The sequence below is a fragment of the Crassostrea angulata genome, chromosome 5 (assembly GCF_025612915.1).
Source record: "Crassostrea angulata isolate pt1a10 chromosome 5, ASM2561291v2, whole genome shotgun sequence".
In the NCBI taxonomy this organism is placed as follows: domain Eukaryota; kingdom Metazoa; phylum Mollusca; class Bivalvia; order Ostreida; family Ostreidae; genus Magallana; species Magallana angulata.
This window is the reverse complement of record NC_069115.1, coordinates 38,957,759-38,979,089: the sequence shown is the minus strand read 5'-3', so window position 1 is coordinate 38,979,089 and position 21,331 is coordinate 38,957,759. Positions and strand designations below refer to the sequence as shown.

The 21,331-nt window shown below is 33.9% G+C and overlaps 1 protein-coding gene across 1 annotated transcript; it reads left to right on the top strand.

Moving 5' to 3' along the window:
• The first annotated feature begins 709 nt into the window (after positions 1 to 709).
• LOC128185757 (uncharacterized) lies at positions 710 to 20,602 on the top strand. The gene is made up of 12 exons (XM_052855417.1): positions 710 to 1,684; positions 2,122 to 2,206; positions 5,453 to 5,638; positions 7,049 to 7,199; positions 10,954 to 11,105; positions 11,304 to 11,426; positions 11,535 to 11,685; positions 13,916 to 14,067; positions 14,451 to 14,570; positions 14,985 to 15,132; positions 18,959 to 19,110; positions 19,897 to 20,602. The coding sequence occupies exons 1-12, from the start codon at positions 1,391 to 1,393 to the stop codon at positions 20,028 to 20,030; spliced, it is 1,848 nt and encodes a 615-aa protein (XP_052711377.1). The 5' UTR covers positions 710 to 1,390; the 3' UTR covers positions 20,031 to 20,602.
• The last annotated feature ends 729 nt before the right edge of the window (positions 20,603 to 21,331 follow it).

The window sequence follows — 21,331 nt, the reverse complement described above, 5'->3', positions numbered from 1 at the left end:
ATTAAATGTTTTTAAGCATTTAAGTGTGATTGAATAATTATGTCACTGTATAAAAGTTTTAATCTCAAGAAAAATGCATCAAAATATGAAATTTTTAATTTACACAAAGCTGTCACTGCATAGTTAACAAAGTAGTGCGAATCGTAATGTGTGCGCAAATAGTAGAATTCACCGAATGCCTGATACTATAATGCAAACTTCATTCATAGATAGATAATAATTATTTTAGAAGTATTAATCCTTTAAATTCTGAGATAAAAAGTCAGGGCTATACATACATGTACATGTATACGTAATTCAACGTACAAATTTAGTGGTTAAAAGCAGAGGGCTAGAGTCGGTGGAATCTCTGATAATCTTAAGGCTTTCACATTTTCGTTGGAAACACATGCAAATGGTCCACGTATTGTAGTCCTTTTTTTAAAGGACAGCAACTTGTTTTTTCTTTAGCACCAAAAAAATTACTTCAACTGATAGCAGCGTATATTCGGTACAAAGTTTATTTACATTGAATGTCAAAAAATACATTTAAAATAAACGATTAATTTGCCCTGAGAGTCGTAAAAACACAATAGTAAAAAAAACAATCATAGTAAAAATCGTGTTTCGTTGCAATTATATTCATCTAGAACACAGGAGTTGTTGATATGGCGAATTTCCTTTTTATATATGCCAAGTAATGACAAAGGTTATGAAGAAGATGGAAATTTAAAGTCACTGATAACTGGACCGTGAAATTACAAAAAAGTTACATAAAAAAATTAAAAAGCTGAAAGTTTACACTACATGCAATATTGGTTATTGATCTGTGCCATTATGAATTGTCTGGAATCAATATAAAACGGTTAAATATGGATATGTCAATTTCAAAGCACTCCCTGAAGGTCTGTCGAATCGTTTGATTATTTTTGTATTTGACATATCGCATCAGACAAACTATCTAACGGGCTATTGTTCTTTAACACGATTCCATATGTTTAAGTTCCCATTTGTTTCGTTTTTCTTTTTGGTTGTTATTGTAGACTACCTCACCGTGACGTGTTTATTTGTTTAAATTTGAATTTAAATGGACTTTTCTCAAGTCTCTTTATCAAACTTAAAAAAGTATTGGATTAATGCATGATTGTACACACATCATGACTTACAAGAAACAATTGATGCTATATCAAATGACTATTAACTATCCGCAGCTAGTTTTAGTATTGACAGGTTTTGCATCATATTCTACCTTTTTCTCTCCTCTGTGATCGTGAACCAATCATTAGTTGGCTGCAGGGACTTAACTAACGCCCGTATTTTCTTCATAATGCGATAAAATATAGGACCTATGCTGCTTTCCGTTTGAAGGTTTTCGTGAATTTAGAACCTAACGGAAATTAATTATCATAAGATGACAAAGTTTACGGCCATTTTCGTTCTCCTGTCCATCCACGGTTCTGAAGCAGGGATCTACAGCTTATTTACGCCGGCGTCACGATTGTCTGGATTCATCATGGAAAAAATTTCTCCGATTGGAATGGATATGTGTGTTAGAGAATGTTCGAAAAGGGTTTCCTGCGCTTCTGTTAATTTCCACCGCGGAAGATTAGAGTGTGAGTTGTCATATAGTGACGTCACAGCAAATCCATATAACATGACGTCAGATTCCGAATTTATCTACATGGGAAGGAACCAAATACCACAAGTATATGTTTCTGTTTATTTCAATATACATTGAAAAAAATTCACTTAGTTGTATTCAATAGTGCTTTAAATCAACTATGAATTAATTATTTGAAATAATTGTACGAAAGATGAATTTTCATATTTGATATTAGTATTGTTTATAATATATGCAGGTGTATTCATCTTCAAACTTTATAGGTATAAATAACCTTTAAAGGAAAAGGAACACATAAGAACTAGTTTTAAAAGTATTTAGATTGACACTTAAATTAGTTTTGCGTGTGAATTTCTCTTCGATTTATCACACACTTGAGTAAATAAAGATCCGCAGAACAAAACGTAGGACGATAGTTGCGTCGCAATATATCTGTTATCTGTAGAATTATAATACAAAAAAAACGCAGTTTCAAAAAGCTTGTCAAATGTTGTTGGCATGGTAGTTTCGTTTCTTTTCAGGAGTATTTCGACGCTTGTAGTGTATCGTGTTCCACAAGACGGCGTTGCGTCACTGCGTCAACTGGACACAAATGCGTCCAGTCAGGTTAGTTCAATTTACTTACTTCTACGGCGTTTTTCTGTTATTTATTTATTTGTTTGTTTCTTTGTTTGTTTGTGTTTGTTTGTTTGTTTGTTTATTTATTTATTTATTTATTTACTTTTATTTATTTATTTATTTATTTTTACAAATAAATATTCTATGACTGAATAAGTACAATAAATGCAATGAATGGAACTTACTGAAATATGATACGGTAAAAATGAGATATTCTATTGTTTATTGGTCAACAGCTCGTAGACATTTGCAAGACGATTGAAATACACATGTTAATATATATATATATATATAAATATATATATATATATATATATATATATATATATATATATATATATATATATATATATATATATATATAAACGGGTCGATTGAAAAAAAAGGCATTCTTGATATATTTACCAATATTGCACAAATCTTATATTTGGGTTGACAATATATAATTGATTTAATAAAATAATTTTATAAGACACGTCTATTCTTTTAAAAGTGAGTTATATAAATGATTTATTTAAAAAGGAATTAAAATAATTCGAAAACGATTAACAGCGATTATATTCCCATATCAAGGGAGTTTTTGGTGGATGTCAATTATAGCATAATGATTTCTAGAGATGATTCACATTGATTTCACTGTCGATTACTGTAAAGCATTAGTTTGCATGTGTTTTAATTTTGTTTAAATTTAAAATCAATTTTTTTTCATTAATTATTAAAAAGATATGAAGATTACTTGGAAAGACTTACCGATTAATCGGGGACTTTAGTCGAGCGATAGTCGAGTGCTCGTTGATTAATTTATAATTGCGTGTCATTTTCAAATAAATTCGTGCTACTGTCACATCGTGTCTTTAAATTTAGGAAAAAATTTAAAAACATAACTTTATGTAATAAATGATTTTGATTTAAAATAAATTGAATTTTTTTTATCTCAATATCCTTATATCCTATATCGTTATATGGATTTTTGATATACATGTAGTTGACGGTTTGTTATTGTCATTTTTTCATTGCATTGAGATACATGTACACAACGCTTAAAAGCCTTTTAAGATGTTTTAATAGATGTTCTATGTGGAAAGACATGTTTAAATCATGATAATGATAATTCATGCATGTAACAAAGGCGAAGTGCTAAAATTCACTTTCAATTAACAAGGTCAATGACTTACTTTTCTTGACCTTCTTTTCTTCCTTGTGGTTTTTGAATCGCTCAAAATTTTACACCGTTACAAAGATTTACTTATTTTGAAATTATAACAAACCATAGAATAAGTAAACTTTGGGAAGGTAAACAGTTAAAAAATGTTGATTTTTCTTACTGTACATTGCAACAATTGGTTTCAACGTCAAAGATGAATATTGATTTAAATCTTTCATCTTCCATTTTTTCAAATTTAACCAATTTTTGACAAAATATTACAACAAAGATTAGCAGGGACCCTAAACCATTAATTGTCTATTGTCGGCATTCTTTTGAGTTACTAAATGTTACTAATATTTTATTGAAACAAAATATGCAACATTATTTACAAAATCCCCATGAGAAATAACTTTTGTAAGTGTATTGCCCCAAAAGATGTTTAGGCAAATAAAAAATAGGAAAGTTAAACCAAATTTCCTCTGTTTCATTAAAATCTGCATTTGTCATTGCATATCCTAATCAAATAAACAAAATATGGATTAAACATCGATACATATTAATAACATTGTTATTATGTCTGTTTAAAACAAAATTTGATTTCATATCATTATTTGAACACCGATTTAAATTAGACTCTAAAAAATGCAAGTACATCTATGGCACCGTTAAATAGACAGTCATTAACGGACTTTCAATATGCAGAGAACGAAAGTTGTTATTTTTATTCGAAGCCCATAAATATACTGAGTTTGAGAAAAAAATAAAATGTTTAGAATGTTATTAAATTTATTACACATTAAGAAAGTTTTAGTCGATGGTCGTCGTGACCGAGCGATAGTCGAGTACACGAATACCCGTTGACATGCTTTCTTGTATCATTTGCGGTCTTCTATCTAATTGAAAAAAAAACCATAATATCTGCATTTTAAATTCTAAATTTTGATATCAATTTCCTTTTAATAGAACCCTTCACGATAACTGCGGTACTGCTATCTTGCAGGGCAAAATGATATACTTTGCCGAAATTTCAGTAGGTAGATAATTAAATGACGTAAATGAAACAATTGACGTTACGTCATATTTCACCAAACTATGTAATTTTGCCCTGCAAAAGAGCAGTAGGCTACTGCAGTTACCGTGAAGGGGTTAATAATTTATTATCGAAGGATGAAATATCGATTTGTATTTTCTGCACACATTGACATGATTCATCGATCTTTTCCTCTGTTAAATCAAGTGTAAATAATTGCATCGAAAAGGAGAAGATGTAAGGGCAAAACGCCAGCATCAAAAATTATTATTTCTATGAATCTTTTGACATTGATTCCTCAATGTTTATTCTACAGGGATTTTTTGGTGAAAAGCCGTCTATATATTATTATTTAGGCCTTTTATTTTTGTTCAGATTAAACACAGCCAAAATTTATTCTTGGGTAGGGAAGGAGCAGTGAGAGCCGGAGTAGGTGATTGTTGAATTTCAGGTTTTATTTTCTTTGTACTGTATTAGGAGTTTTAAGAAAATACGTTTTGGACCAACAGACTGTCCAATAGAGCAATAAAATTGTAATAATGTGTAACAATGTTTCTTTCTTCATACTTTGAAAATAATGCCATTCAAAATAACAACGACGTTTAAGGGCCCTTATTGAATTTTTTATTTTATAATCAATTTACAGTTGTTTCGTATAACTTTCTCCGATATATGAAATGTATAAAAACCCTCCCATAATTCATCGCGTTCTTTTTTTACCTTGCCTAGGACAGTCTCGTGAACCGCTTAAGAATGAATGATGTACGTGAGCGCAGTAAATAATTCAATAATTATTCAATCAATATTCTAAAAATATGTTATTCATGTATTTTCCGGCTTTTCGTTTTTTCTTATTTTGACCAACACAAAACAATATTCTTTCTTATCTTGATTTATATTCTTTTTTTAAAAATTCAAACTTTTACCGTTACTTTACATAACACTTCAGTATCCTTTTGTTACATTATTAGGAAACATATATATATTTCAGTCATAGTTTAGGAATGTTTTCTCTAATTTCTGATACAGGAATCATTATCAAAATCAAAATTTTCAGACTGCCCTACTGATCATCCGGACTCAAATTCCACAGGGGTCAAGGTCACATCCACCAAGATCGGGACAGTCCTAACTTACACGTGCAACTCGGATCCTTCAATAACCTTGACCTCTAAATGCAGAGGTGATGGAACTTGGACATCCTCTGCTACTTCGTGCATCGTGTCACTGCCGGAATTACCTGGTATACAAGATTAATTCTACAGTTTTTAACGATGTTCTAGCTTGTGCAAATCGACCAATCTCACGAAGTTTGTTAAACCGTGTATTAATTACAGTAAATTATGAAACGGCGATCTATACAATTGATTTGTCTTCATTAACGATTGTTGGTAATTAAGAAGTAGAAAAAATCCCTTAAAATCGTTGTTTTCTTTAATAAGGGTACATAGACCATTTTTATTTTGACTGATCTATTGTTGTTAGGGAAAAAAAGCAATGCTGGAGAGAGCAATTAAATTTCAAAGTAAATGAAACACCCTTGGGTACATTTAATCGCTGGGAAGCAAAATGTGGAGTTGACATTATGTGACACTGTGCGATTTTCAAACTGACAGCTGTGACCAACAATTTTTCAAGAAAAGGGATGTTGTTAATTATCCGATATTGCAAAACAAATTTATTGATCAGCGGGAAATGACTAATGGAATTTGCAAGTAGTTTTATAATTTATGGGAATTTTTTAAAAATTTAAACACTCACTTGTCCTGTTAATTGGACCCTCGACACCAAGTCCGCTACCTTCAAAGTGTTTATGTTCTAATTTAAGTCTTTTAACATCTGAGTGTTTATGTCCTAAGTCAGCTAACCTCAAAGTGTTAATGTCCTAAGTGCGCTAACCTCAAAGTGTTATGTCCTAAGTCCGTTGTTAACCTCAAAGTGTTTATGTCCTAAGTCAGCTAACCTCAAAGTGTTTATGTCCTAAGTCAGCTAACCTCAAAGTGTTATGTCCTAAGTCCGTTAACCTCAAAGTGTTTATGTCCTAAGTCCGTTAACCTCAAAGTGTTTTGTCCTAAGTCAGCTAACCTCAAAGTGTTTATGTCCTAAGTCCGTTAACCTCAAAGTGTTTATGTCCTAAGTCCGTTAACCTCAAAGTGTTTTGTCCTAAGTCAGCTAACCTCAAAGTGTTTATGTCCTAAGTCCGTTAACCTCAAAGTGTTTTTGTCCTAAGTCCGTTAACCTCAAAGTGTTATGTCCTAAGTCCGTTAACCTCAAAGTGTTTTGTCCTAAGTCAGCTAACCTCAAAGTGTTTATGTCCTAAGTCAGCTAACCTCAACGTGTTAATGTCCTAATTTAAGTCTTTTTACTTCTGAGTGTTTATGTCCTAAGTCCGTTAACCTCAAAGTGTTTATGTTATAAGTCCGCTAAAGTCCTACTGGTAAGAGAACTAACTTCAATGTGTTTAAGTCAATTTTTTATTAGATTTTCTTCAATAGAAGTACAACCCCCCCCCCAAAAAAAAAATAAAACCAGAGGGGAGAACAATCAAAACGAAAATTAAAATATTGGCGTATTTCCTTGTTTATAACAACTTTTAAATTCAATGGGGAATATTTCATGCGATTATCTGATTCATTGTATTCTTTGACTTCAGACTGCTTCAATACTACAACCTCATGCTGGGTCCAGCATAACTTCACTTATGACAACACCTGGGACGGATGTACCGGGGGAACTCGTTATGTCCGGAGAACTCAGTATCCTTCCGCACCGTATGTGGGCGTGGTCCTGTGTAGTCCTACCAGGTAAACGCCTAACTAGAACGCTTCACGCCCTTCAGAAATATGATATCATAATTTTTGGCTTTTTCCCGCTATTTTTGTATTAAATTTCATTATTCACATGGGTTGTTTTTTTTATGCTCTCCTTTTTGGCATAAAACGGCTTAAAAGCATTTTTATTTTTCAGATAACATTTAGCGCAAGGGGAAAAAAAATCATTAAAGATTTTTTCGAGCAAGACTAACATCTGACAGATAGGTTTTTGCCCGTTCAAACCTGTATACATGTATTTCCCATTCGAAAAAAAGATATGACAAATTTATGCATGTATTTTTGAATAACGTCATATACTGACAATGAGTGAATTATAATGAGTTTAAAATAGATGAAAATTAATCTTCTATCAACTCTTTTGCAAAATAGCAATACAATATGATATACCTGAATGACTTTTAAAACGTCACAAGTTGAATCATTGAGGCCGAAAACTCTTTTCAAACAGTATATAGTCCTTTACGTCACATTAAATATGTGAAGTAACTGCTTCAACTGATTCAATTATTTTTATATCAGTGCACTTACTATCTTGATAGTCAAGTATATAACTTTGTTTCGCTTTAGAATGACGAAACGCCATTCGTTAATCATATCGACGGTATCGCATTTTTCTTTATATTATAATACATGTATATCTAAAGGACTATATATGATAAGGGCCTAAAATGGCCCCCTAAAATGAACATCATCATTTTACTGTAATTCTTTGTTTTCTTTGTACAGATATACATGTGATGTTTATTCATTATGTTCATTATGATTCAAGTGCCCACAATTTAGAAATATTGTATCATGAAGACAGCCTTTTCCCGACATTTTTGCATTTTTAGCATAAAACAGCTTGTTTTCAAGCAGTTTTTCTTTCAGAAAACATAGAGCGCATGCTTGAACAAACAAAATATTTTAATCAGAGATGTAACTAGCCAAGACTAATAACTGACCAAAAAATTTTCCTTGTTCAAGCATGCGCTCTATATTTCCCATTTGTTTAAAGGTAAGAAAAATGTCAATTTCTGACCGATTTTGATTGAATTATAGAAATAGCGTCACTTCTGACGTCATTTACTGCGAGTGAGTGCAAATAAATCAAATAAATAAGTGAAAAATATATTTTATATCAACTCCTCTAAAATATAACATAACATTTTAATATTCCCCAAACACTTTAAAAAATGGCGAATTATGGGGGCCAAATTCAACTCATATCATATATAGTTCTTTTTGGCGTTTAACCATTTGGGTCTTCGACAAAAAACAAAAACAAAAATATATGTCAACTCGCCCACTATGAACTTTTACAACCATACATATTTCCATAGACAGTAACAAGCCTGATAAGTAAAAGTATTTCAGAAATGCAAAATGTCACTGCGATATACTTTGAGGGAAACGTTCGTTTGTAAACTTTGCATCTGATCTTTTTATTTAAGTAATTAAACCGAATTTACGTATATTACGTAATTATACATTAATTAAACATCTTTGTTGCAGTCAGAACAGTGAAACAAGCTCTCCCCTTAAAACTGGAATAATATTAGTTCTAACGCATTTCTATTTACTAAGATAACGTTTTTACAATTCATGTCTATATAAGGACCAAGTCACAAAGGTATATGAAAACAAATTGTCATTATTTGCCTGTAGTCGGTAAATATTTAAATTCCTTTGCACTGTGTGTAAAAAGAAAGTGTGTGCAAATGCAAATGCGTATAAATAAATATAGAATAGAGAATTTAAATATAAACATTGATTTTTTAATGGATGCATTAAAGAGTTCCAAAACTGGACTGAAATATTCCGCCAAATTGGTGCAGCGAAAAGAATTGATGACTTATTTCAGACATTTTTTTCATTTTAAACAAGATCCAAGTTTTTTCATTTTAGAAATCCATTGTTGTCATTCATAGATTGTGATGGCGCATTACTTCTATAACTTACTGCTATTTGACATATTTTTACTTTAAATGTAGCAGTTTTATTTTCAGGATTCACATATTTGTAATAATATTATATTATTCATTTTAAAAGCTCAAGTGAGCTTTCCTGATCACATTTTGTCTGTCGTCCGTCTAGCTATCAGTCTGTCGGTCCGTAAATTTTTCACATTTTTAGCATCTTTTCCAGAAACACGGGGCCAATTTCAATCAAATTTGACACAAAGCATTCTTAGGCATAAGGGATTTAAAGTTATAAAAATTTAAGACCACGCCCTTTTCCAAAGGTAGATTATTGGAAATTATTCGAAAATTGTGAGAAATTTAAAAAAATCTTCCCCTCAAGAACCATTTCACCAGAAAATCTGAAACTTATGTGAAAGCATCTTCAGCTAGTGTAGATTCAAGTTTGTTCAATTCGTGGCCCCCAGGGGTAGGATGGGACAGCGATGGGGTTTATATTTTGACATAGGAATATATAGAGAAAAATATTCAAAAACCTTCTTCTTAAAAACCAATTGGCCAGAAAAGCTGAAACTTTAGTTTGAGTAGCCTTAGCTATAGTAAATTCATATTCGTTAAAATAAAATGTCGGAGAAGTAGTTTGGGCTACATTCAGGATCCCATTTAACAAAGAAAAACATTTCAATTATTCCAAAAACTGAAACGTTTAAATTTATTTTTTAATTTATTATTTATAATTTTTTTTTACCAATTGCTGTTTCTTTATGAAAATTTAGACTTTAGCCCTTGGACGATTCTTGGGCCTAACAAGGGGTTCATAGTTTGATGTAGGTTTATTATAATATTTCATATATAAACAATTGTTTAGGATCTTTTTGAGAACTGCAATGCTCAACATGTGATGTGACTGTAAACTCATCCTGTTTGAAAAGGGGCTTGGTTATCAACATAAGAATATTGAAGGGGGAAATGGATTTTTATTTATACAAGATCTACATTTATTTTATTTAATGTACAGTATACATATATTTTGTACATGTATTATGACTCCATTAAGCTGAATTTATCATGTTTATTGTTGTTCATGTGAGCGATGTGGCCCATGGGCCTCTTGTTTTCTTGTAAGCACAATCTGTGAAAATATTTAGACAGATTTCGGTAAACCAATTTTTTTGAATCGCATTGTACTTTAGTTTATTCCTGCAAAATCCATTTATTTTTATTTCTTCTCAATCTACTTTTAAAAACAAAACGAATTAAAGGATGGTAATCACGAGTTTGTCAAGATATAAACAGGAAACAGAGCCTTATTCCTTGTTTGGTAATCAAGACTTTTATCTTATCATGTTTTTGTTTAAATAAAAAGTACCATACATTAAAGATTTTAAGATATGATTCACAGTAAAAATGTTGAATTGTGTACATAATCAACTCCTCAAATATAACTTATGAAAACAAAATCATTGTAAAAAAAAAACTTGTTAACATCACAAACAATTGTAAGCTTTGCATATCATCTATTGATACATGCAACTCAACAAAATGGCATTCTCTTTTTAATACCTTAACAAATGCTGGTCAAGCATAAAAGCATTCTCTAAGAAACAGAAAGTCTGAAATTGGAAACAAGTTTAATTTTCTTTAACTCATTTTGTGACTGTACCCTTGTAAAAAAAAAATCCATGTTTCAATTTAAAAGCTAATAAAAGATACGCTGTGGAACAAAAATAGTAGTTTGACATGAAATGTAAACAAACAGTTCTTGTTTTTACAAAAATACTAATAGCCTCTGAAATAATTTTAAAAAAAATATTAAATTTCAGATACAAAATTTTGTTGGGGCCTGCTCTCACTGATACATTCCTCAATGTTGGTGATGGTTCTGGATCAGGGGCGGATCACTGTGAACTTGTAGGCGGCCTGGAGGCTGATGCAGTGATGGCAAATGATTATACAACAGCCCCAGCTCTTACAGGTACGCCTTTCTCTCTCTCTCTTTCTCTCTTTCTTTTTCTTTCTCTCTCTCTATCTCTCTTTATCTCCCTCTCTTCTAACACAAAACAAAACTTTGTCCAGTTTTGTAAATTTAGAAAGACACGAACCCCTTGTTTGCCAATTAGTAGAGAAAGAGTGAATGTGATTAAAAATATATACAGCAATATTTTGTTTTAAGGATATTACCGTTCAAGCTGGGGCCAGGCTTTCACTATTGGGTTAATTGGCTACTCGGAAACATCTTATTTCTATAATTCGTGGCAAGAATGTGGAGTGACTATTCCACCGCCATCAGAACCTGGTAAGTAGGAAAAGGTACATTAAAAATCTTGAAGAATTCTAAAGTAACTCAGCAGAAATCTGAAATCTGCAGAATTTAACTTAAATTTTATCCTTTTCTGTAAAACAGCCTGTTTCAACACTACGACATCATGTTGGTATGAGTATAGTTTTGATCATGATACTGCGTGGAACGGATGTACAGGCGGGAAGAGATACGTCATGAAGACCAAATTTACTTCCGCTCCTATTGTCGGAGTAGAACTTTGTAACTCAACAAGGTAAACTATTGAAAGCAACGTAGTTAAACCCCTGTCACACCGGAGCTGCGTCCTCACTGCGATTCCGCTGCGTCCTTAAATAATGTAAAACGCCAAGGTAAACGCAGTGGAGTCTCCTACAGCGCCGTAAGAACGCAACGGCATCTTCGTCCGTCGCGGTGGGATCGCCTTAATTGAACATTGAAGAACGCCATGTGACGGCGCGCACTTTGAACATGCACAAAGTACGCGCCGTGGCTCGGCGTTCTGATAAACACGCCGTAGAAGCGTAGTGAGGTCGCCGTGACAGCGCCGTAAGATCTCCAACAGCGCCACGAGAGCTCCGTCGGCGCGCTCAAGGAACGCAGCTAATCGCAGTGTAGACGCAGTGATAAATCAATTGCGCTTGCAAAGAGACCTCACGGTGTCCTTTGGGATCTCACTGCGTCTCTATCGCGCTCTCACTGCGCATCCACAGCGTTTGAACAAGTTGTTTTCCATTTGGCTGCGTTCACACAGCGACCCCAAAGAGCTGTTGCTGCGTTCATCGCGCTCTCGTGACGTTTCTTCTGCGTTTATACCGCGCTCCCATGGCGTTTCTACTGCGTTGTCATCAAGACCACAAAAACTCGAAAAATGGCTGTTGTACAATAGCAAGCAATGTAATAATTATCAAACTGGATGAAGATGACTATGTAAAAAGTAGAATTTGCTAATATTCCAAGACCTATCAATGGACGTAGATGGAATTCATGCCATTTGGTTCTAATGTTTTCAGATCTTTTCTGTGTTTTCTAACAACTAATAACGGATCTTTTTTGTAGACCTGACTACTCAGAGTTTAATCCTAGTCCTTCACAAATTGTTTGGAAGTAACTATGTTTCAATTACAATGTACCTTTTCATAAAATCAAAACAATTTTTAATCATTTGTTTACTAGTTGTAAATTCTTGTTTGTTTCCCATTCAATTGTACAAATTAGTATTAACCTACCAAGAAGTAAAGAACGTCTTGTGCATGCAGCCACGCGCAGAGCACGCCGTGGACGCGCGGTAAAATCTCCTAGCACGCCATGAGCGCGCGGCGGAGACTCAGCGAGAGCGCAGTTAATCGCCAAGTAGAACTCCGTGGCAACGCAGTTACACGCCGTGTGAGCTCCGTAAGAACGCCTCGGTCGCCGTCAGGACGCCGTGACGACTCCACTTGTAAAATTTTCAAATAAAACTGTACATTTTTTCTTAATTTTCCTTGCGATCTTACGGCGATTCCATGAATTTTACAACGCCGTGGGCACGCAGCTTGGTGTGACAGGGCCTTTACTTTATGTGAGGACCCAAAGGTCGGGAGGTCCGCCTCCCCACCGGAAAATGAAAAAATTCAAATTTAATTAAACTCACAAAGTAACTTAGGAACATAGTAAATAGGATACACAATATTCCCTCGGACCCTAACCCCCATCCCTGGTAATTTTTTCTTGATCTGCGCACTAACTTTAATGTCAGAAACGACTTTGAACCTTTGGATGGTGTCAAATCTTAGGGTGGTACTTCGTCGGATATTGGAAAAACACTAATATTTGCTTCGTGCATCATGCTAACACTTATGTCAGACAAGAAGATCTTGATCCATTAATTAGTATGTGTAAATATACACTCAATGATGGTAAACATCGGGAATCTTAGCTAAGTGAACCATATAAAAATCGTTGAATCGAATTTTCATTTCTTGACACACTGGTTAATGCATGGTATTGGACCAAAGCGAGGAAAGCATAGAGATAGCCAATAGTACATTTTAAACAATTAAACTTTTTTTTAAATAATGATCACTTGAAATATATGAATATATAAACGAGCACATTCAAAATACGTAAGAAATCAATCAGAATAATCAAATTTGAATTACAACTAGATGCATCGAAAAGAAAAGAAAACCACCCCCCCCCCCCATCCCAAAAAAAAGTCACCTTTTCTTTAAATCAAGACAAGTATAATTTTATTTACAAAATGCGATTATTTAAGTACAATACCATACGTGATTGCTGAATACGGGGTTATTTTATAACTTATACCTTCTAATTTTTTAACAAATCACAGTGGAAGAAATGATTTCATCCGCTTTTGAATTTCAACCTGTAATGTTTAAAATGAAATAATTTATAAAAATACTAATTGGGCAATAATAAAACGAAGGCAAAAATTTTCAAGTATATTCTTTATACAAGTATATTCTTCTCTTTTAAAATGATAGGTACCAGCTTTTCCTGGGAGCAAATTTAACGGATACGTTTCTGAACATTGGTGATGGGTCGGGCGAGGGGGCAGACCACTGTGAATTGGTAGGGGGACTGGAGGTGAATGCTGTACTCCCCGGGACTTACAGCAGCGCACCTGCACTCACGGGTAAATTTTAAGGCTTCATCATTATTCGTTGACTACATCTTGGATTTCGTTGCTGGGCTAACCTACAACATTATTTGATGTTCATCAAAGTAGAAAATTCCAAACATCACCATTGATATGGTTTGTTTTAAAAGGACGAACCTTTTGTCGAAAATATTGTTTTACCCAGTAGGAAAATTTGTGATTAGGGAAAGAAAGGAAACATAAGTAAGAAGAGAAAAGTAATTGCTTTATCTCATTTTTTGTAAGAGTCTTTGTTTGCAAAAATAAAAATCTTGTGAAAAAGAATTCAAAGAAAAACTGAGTACTGAATTACTGTTTTAATGATTTCATGGAGAATGATTATCCATATTTGAAACAATGTTACATGCCTTTTATTTAAGGGTATGCCCGTTCATCCGTTGGCCAGGAATTCAACATACAAGCGATTGCAGGAGGTTCAGGGTGGTACAGTAACCCGTGGTATGAGTGTGGGGTCAAGATACCCTGGCCACAGGAACCAGGTTAGTTATCAAATCCTAACAGAGACATACAGGTACATGGTATTGAATACACACAGAGGGAACCCTTTTGAGAGATTGAAAAAGGAGAGAGGTAGAGATAAAGAAAGTTTTAAAAGTTCAAAACGGTGTGAAATATAAACAGGCAGTAGAAGAGAAAACGGTGTTAATAATGTGGCACGGGACAGTTTTATTGATACAGTTCACTGGGCCAGGGGATGTGTCTTTAGAATTCTGGAACTAGATTTTCTTCTGTTCCATTTTAGCAAAAATACCTTTAATTCACTCTTAATGATGCATATAGCAAGTTTCTTAGAAAAATTACTAATCAGAAGGTGTAAAAATTTCTACGTAGTGATTTTATTTAATTAGGGATCAATTAAGAATACATATCATCATACCATCTACTTTTTACAGCCTGTATGAGTGCCACGCCCCCTTGTTGGTACGCCCACAATGTGTCAGTAGACAACAGCTTCAATGGATGTACTGGACAGATACTTGTCAAGAGGACAAACTACACATCGGCTCCTTATCTCGCCGTGCAGCTGTGCAGTAGCACCAGGTGATGAAGGATCTAATGATATATAAATAGTGCCTGTTTGGGAGGGTAACAGTTGAAATTGACACCCTGAGAAAACCATTGTCAACCGACGCGAAGCGGAGGTTGACAATGGTTTTCGAGGGGTGTCAATTTCAACTGTTACTCTCCCAAACAGGCACTATTTATTTTATTATACTGAATGTCTTTATTTTAAAGAAAACTTTACTGCTTTTAATTAGGAATGACGAGAATTCTACAGCGAACCGTACGCGCATAATTTACGCGTATGTAACACTTCGTTGTGTTACCCGTTGCTAAGTGTGTTGCTAACATCGAGGGTAATAGAACGGATTATAGACTGCACCTAAACCAATCAGATTCCAGTATTTAACATGAAAGTATAACAAAAAAATAATTATAATTAGTTCAAAGAACATTATCTTTAGAACGGACTAGTTTTTAGCTCACCTGAGCTGAAAGCTCAAGTGAGCTATTCTGATCACTTTTTGTCCGTCGTCCGTCCGTCTGTCCGTCTGTCCGTCCGTCTGTCCGTCTGTCTGTCCGTCTGTAAACTTTTTACATTTTGAACTTCTTCTCTAAAACCGCTTATCCAATTTCAACCAAATTTGGCACAAAGCATCCTTATGGGAGGGCGAATATAAATTGCAGAAATAAAAGTCCGATCTGTATTCAAAGCGGAGAAAACCTTGAAACTGTAGAAAAAGGGGGGTGCATTTTTAAAAATCTTCTTCTCAAGAACTACTGATTCCAATTCAACGTAGTTTAGCATAAATTATCCTTATGGGAAGGAAAATTTAAATTGCAAAAATTAAGGTCTAATTCTGTTTCAAATCTGAGTGATTACGAAAATAATAATAAAGGAAAGGCGTGTTTCAATCAGTTTAATAGCTTCGGATTCGGCATCCGGTAAAATGGGTAGACAAGACTTGGCCTGGCCAAAACAAAAGATTGGCAGTTATTAATCTGCCAATCTCATTAAAATTTCAGGATATTTGATGGACCAGTATATTTGTATTTGCTGTAAATACTGCTGCAAAATAATGCGTATTTGGAATTGACGATTGCCGATCTGCCCCGGCTTTTATTTTGCCACGGCCCGGGTTTGCGTACCCATTTTACCAAGACTCGTATTCCATACTTCTAAAACGAGGTTCTTTGTTTAAAGCAGCCATGACATTATACGAAAAAGGGTCGATCTGACTATGATGAATTTGCTTGTTGTGCAACAGTTCGCGTATGAAGGGAATTTTTTGAAACATGAAAAATATATTGGTGCCTATTTTGTGAAGTAAATTGAGGCTAAATATTTCAATGCGTTGACAGTTTTCACACATGACGTTGATGTTTGTTCTGATTTTCGTTTCGTTTTCATTATTTATGCTTTGTAACCTGGAAACTGTCGTTTGTATTTCGTGATTTTTACGTATCAAATCAAACAGAGACTTCGGTAAATCAAACAGCTACGTTAACTGTTTACCTGCGCAAATTAAGCAAAATCTGATGTATCAAAAGAGTACTGAAATACAATTCATTATATCGGTAATTCGGCATTATATTTTGCGTAATGGTAGATTAATGCAATAGGTTTTTGTTGAGATGCTCGGCATTTTCTCTAGTTTATTCAGTTTAAAAAGAGTTTGATATCGCTTACGGAAATATGTAGGTATCTACATGTATATATATGATTCATTTCGAAAAAATAAATTGTGTTCTTTATTTGTTATACATGTAGTGCATGTTTCTTGTGTTTAATTGTTTACAATTTCTATTTACTAACCATATTTGAGTGTTAAGCTTCGAATTATAAGCAAGATACAGAGATCTTAAAAGCTAAAGATTAAATCAAAGTACTGATAGTATTAAAAAGCGCTAACCCAGCTTCTGTATGTATATAACAAATATATGTATATAGCATTTCAGCTTCTGTATACGCACTATATTTCCTCATCACTGCATGACAGTCCCTGCAATGATGTATGTAAGCCCCGTACATTAATTTCACAATAGCCCGTAAATTAGATTCACAATAGCCCGTGCAGTTATGTGCATAAACCCCTGAAACTGGTTCCCTAACCAGTTTAAATGATGTATACTTTTGCTTATAGGGGCGGTTATTCGATGCACCGGAAGTTGAAGTCTAACGACAATAAAGCGCTGAGCTATGCTTAGCGCTTTAAAAAGTAAAAAAAAATTGTCAATATTTATTACGAAAATTTTCAAAATCTGTTCTATCAGAAACCAACTTATTGAATTGTAAACTTAACCTTTTTAGCTCACCTGAGGATGGGGCCACAATGGGGGGTCGAAGTTTAACAAATGAATATATAGAGTAAATCTTTAGAAATCCTCTTCTCAGAAACTAATCGGCCAGGAAAGCTGAAACTTGTGTGGAAGCATCCTCAGGTAGTGTAGATTCAAAGATGTGAAAATCATGACCCCTGGGGGTAGGGTGGGGCCACAATGGAGGGTCGAAGTTTAACATATGAATATAAAAAGTAAATCTTTAAAAATCTTCTTCTCAGAGACTAATTGGCCAGAAAAGCTGACACTTGTGTGGATGCATCCTTATGTAGTGAAGATTCAAATTTGTGAAAATCATGACCCTCGGGGGTAGGGTGGGGCCACAATGGGAGATCGACGTTTTACATAGGAATATACACAGTTAATCTTTAAAAATCTTCTTCTCAGAAACTAATCAGCCAGGAAAGCTGACACTTGTGTGGATGCATCCTCAGGTAGTGTAAATTCAAATTTGTGAAAATCATGACCCCCGGGGGTAGGGTTTGGCCACAATGGGTGATCGAAGTTTAACATAGGAATATATACAGTAAATCTTTAAAAATCTTCTTCTCAGTAACTAATTCGCCGGCAAAGCTGGAACTTGTGTGGAAGCATCCTCAGGTAGTGAAGATTCAAAGTTGTAAAAATCATGACCCCTGGGGGTAGGTTGGGGCCACAATGGGGGATTGAAGTTTAACATATGATTATATACAGTAAATCTTTAAAAATCTTCTTCTCAGAAACTAATTAGCCAGGAAAGCTAAAACTTGTGTGGAAGCATCCTCAGGTAGTGTAGATTCAAATTTGTGAAAATCATGACCCCTGGGGGTAGGTTTGGGCCACAATGGGAGGTCGATGTTTTACATAGGAATAAACAGAGTCATCTTTAAAAATCTTCTTCTCAGAAATTAATCAGCCAGGAAAGCTGGAACTTGTGTGAAAGCATCCTCAGGTAGTGTAGATTCAAAATTGTGAAAATAATGATCCCCAGGGGTAGGGTGGGACCACAATGGGGGGGGGTCAAAGTTTAACAAAGGAATATATAGGGTAAATCTTTAAAAATCTTCTCAGAAACTAATCAGCCAAATGATTCTTTATAATTGTTAAGACTTTGGCCCCAGGACAATTCTTTGGCCTCACGAGAAGGTTTAGAGTTCGATGTACGTTTTTATCCCATATATAAACTATTGTTAGGGATCTTTTTTAGAACTGCAATACTCAACATATGATATGACTATAAAATCATCCTGTTAGAAAAGGGACTAATGATTATAAACATAAGAATATCTAGGGGAAAATGGATTTTATTTATACAGGATTTACATGAATTATTGTACATTGTCCAGATAGTTTGTATTATGACTCCATTGAGCTGATTTTATCATACCTATTGTTCCTCTGGTGAGCGATGTGGCCCATGGGCCTCTTGTTTTTCGTAATGAAACACCTGTAGTAACATTCCTAGGTGAAAGTTGAAAAATGAATGATGCTGATTTTTAGTAATCGACGTGTTCAATCTGTTTGCATGAATGGTGTTGTATTTCAGGTACAAGTTATTCCTTGGCTCTAGCTTAGGGGCTACCTTCATGAACATCGGGGACGGTAGTGGGTCGGGCGCGGATCACTGTGAACTCGTGGATGGGTCTGAAGCTAATGCACTCGACGCAGGAAACTACGTGAGCTCCCCATCAGTTGACGGTACGTATATGTATATATTTGAACAATGCTTTCTTTGTTGATTTTTGGTTAGCGTAACGCGGGTTACCGTATGAAATTTTTTTCTGCAATGATTGCTACCTTCATTACCCGCATTAATCATCAACGAAAGCATTTTATTGTTTATATTTTACGTTTCTTTAACCAATTAATAAAAATAAGCAAAATTCTCTAAATTACTGTTACTGTACATCAGTTCCTTAATTAAAAGAAACAGCTAAATCGTCTCGGGAATTTTAGTCTGACATCGTGTACTCCGTGATATTTTTAGGTCGCTGTAGGTTTCGACCAATCGACTACTGGGGCTTGTAGATTTCAGTCCTGTCAGTTTCAACCGCTGTAGATTTCGATCAATCGATAAACGCCGTGTGTTGATTTCAGTCTGGTTGTTTCTTTAGAGCTTTGATTTAACTTGGAAGTTTTCGTAAAAATAGGGGAAATATACTCGATACACACACACACTAACACACACACACACACACACACACACACACACACACACATATATATATATATATATATATATATATATATATATATATATATATATATATATATATATATATATATATATATATCAATGAAGAAACTTTGAATATTTCCCCTTATACCTTCTTTGAAAGGTATGTGTTAAAGTGCGTCAAAAAATGAGGGAAGCAGTAACCTGGGTCAAACTATAGGCACTTACAGATTAATTTTGAACGCTTATTATACACGGTTTGTCTGTGTAATTTAATCTCATGACTTTCACGATGTTCTACATTACAGGCTACTATAGGAACACGGCTGGCCAGGAGTTTAGTTACGGACCCATAGGTTATATACAGTCATCCTACTATTTCCACAGCTTTTTGGAGTGTGGAGTGTCAATTCCCGGAACAACTACCGTGGTCTATGGATAATTCTATATATAGACATCACGCAATTCGACATCGGCATTTCGTCAATCCCAGAATGTTTTTTTCGTGTGTGAAAGCTATAGTCTCATCACTGCTTGTAAAATAATTTAACGGGGATTCTTTTTTACAGATTAGTCAATATTATTTATCAAATCATATTATATACATTAACTTTATAACTTTCGTATATAATCGTTAATTTTTAATGTACAAGTCAGGTATATGCGTAAAACATATTCCTGATGCAACGATTTTGTCATGTTTGTTATTTTATGCAAATCATTGCTATACAGACTTGATTAAAGCTTTAGAGCACTGTTGCCGCTTTCAGATTATCTCTTTTTGTTATGATATCGCATATAGCGTCTATCTTCAAGCATCGATTAACAATCGTTTTCACAACGTATCAGATATAAATGTACCTATTTGCTTGATTTCGGGGGTTTTTTTTACTTTACATAATGTTAACTTGAAGTAAAAAGGATATAATTCTTTTTAAATAGATCAGAAAAAATGAGATAAATCATCAATATCAAATTAACTGTAAAGTTACTGTTAGTAATGTTTTGTGTATGTACAATGAATCAATAAACGTTGGACGATTGTTTACCTTATTTGAAGTTTTTTTTACAACAAACCTTTACAAGTGATATATTTCAAGTACTACGCTCGCAAAAAAAAATAAAGATGTAACAAAACATTTCAAAACAAGGAATAATTATATTACGGGGTTAATCAAAAAATACGAAGACTTTTGCCATAGCCATGTTATTTAATGTAATATTTTTACTAAATTCAGTAGACACCATTTCGCAATTGTTTCAAACAATTTGAAATAACAAATAGATCATATATTCCTTCATTTCTAAGAGTTATTTAGAATCTAATCATGCAAAAATGAGGTCACGGCGCACGGTCAAACTTTGTGTTGTGTCAACAATAAATCACATTATGTTGAAAGTAATATCTCGATAAATTTGGCATAAAACCAACTAATATTGAAACCTAAAATAAAATACTGTCATGATAATCGATGTACCAAATAATGACGGGCTATATAGTTTTGTTGAACAGATATCAGTAAATAAAGACATTCAGTCCTCTTTAAAATTGACTAAATCATTGACATCGCTGGACGTCACGGCGCAACGAAAAGTATTTATAAACAGTATGGATCTAACTTGGGAAAAGGCCGATAAAAAGTGCGAAAATGCTCAATGGTAACAAAAAGTCTTTAAAAAAAAACCATTTGCACATTTGTGTTTAACTCTTATACATTTAGTAAAGTTGTGGTAAATGTATTT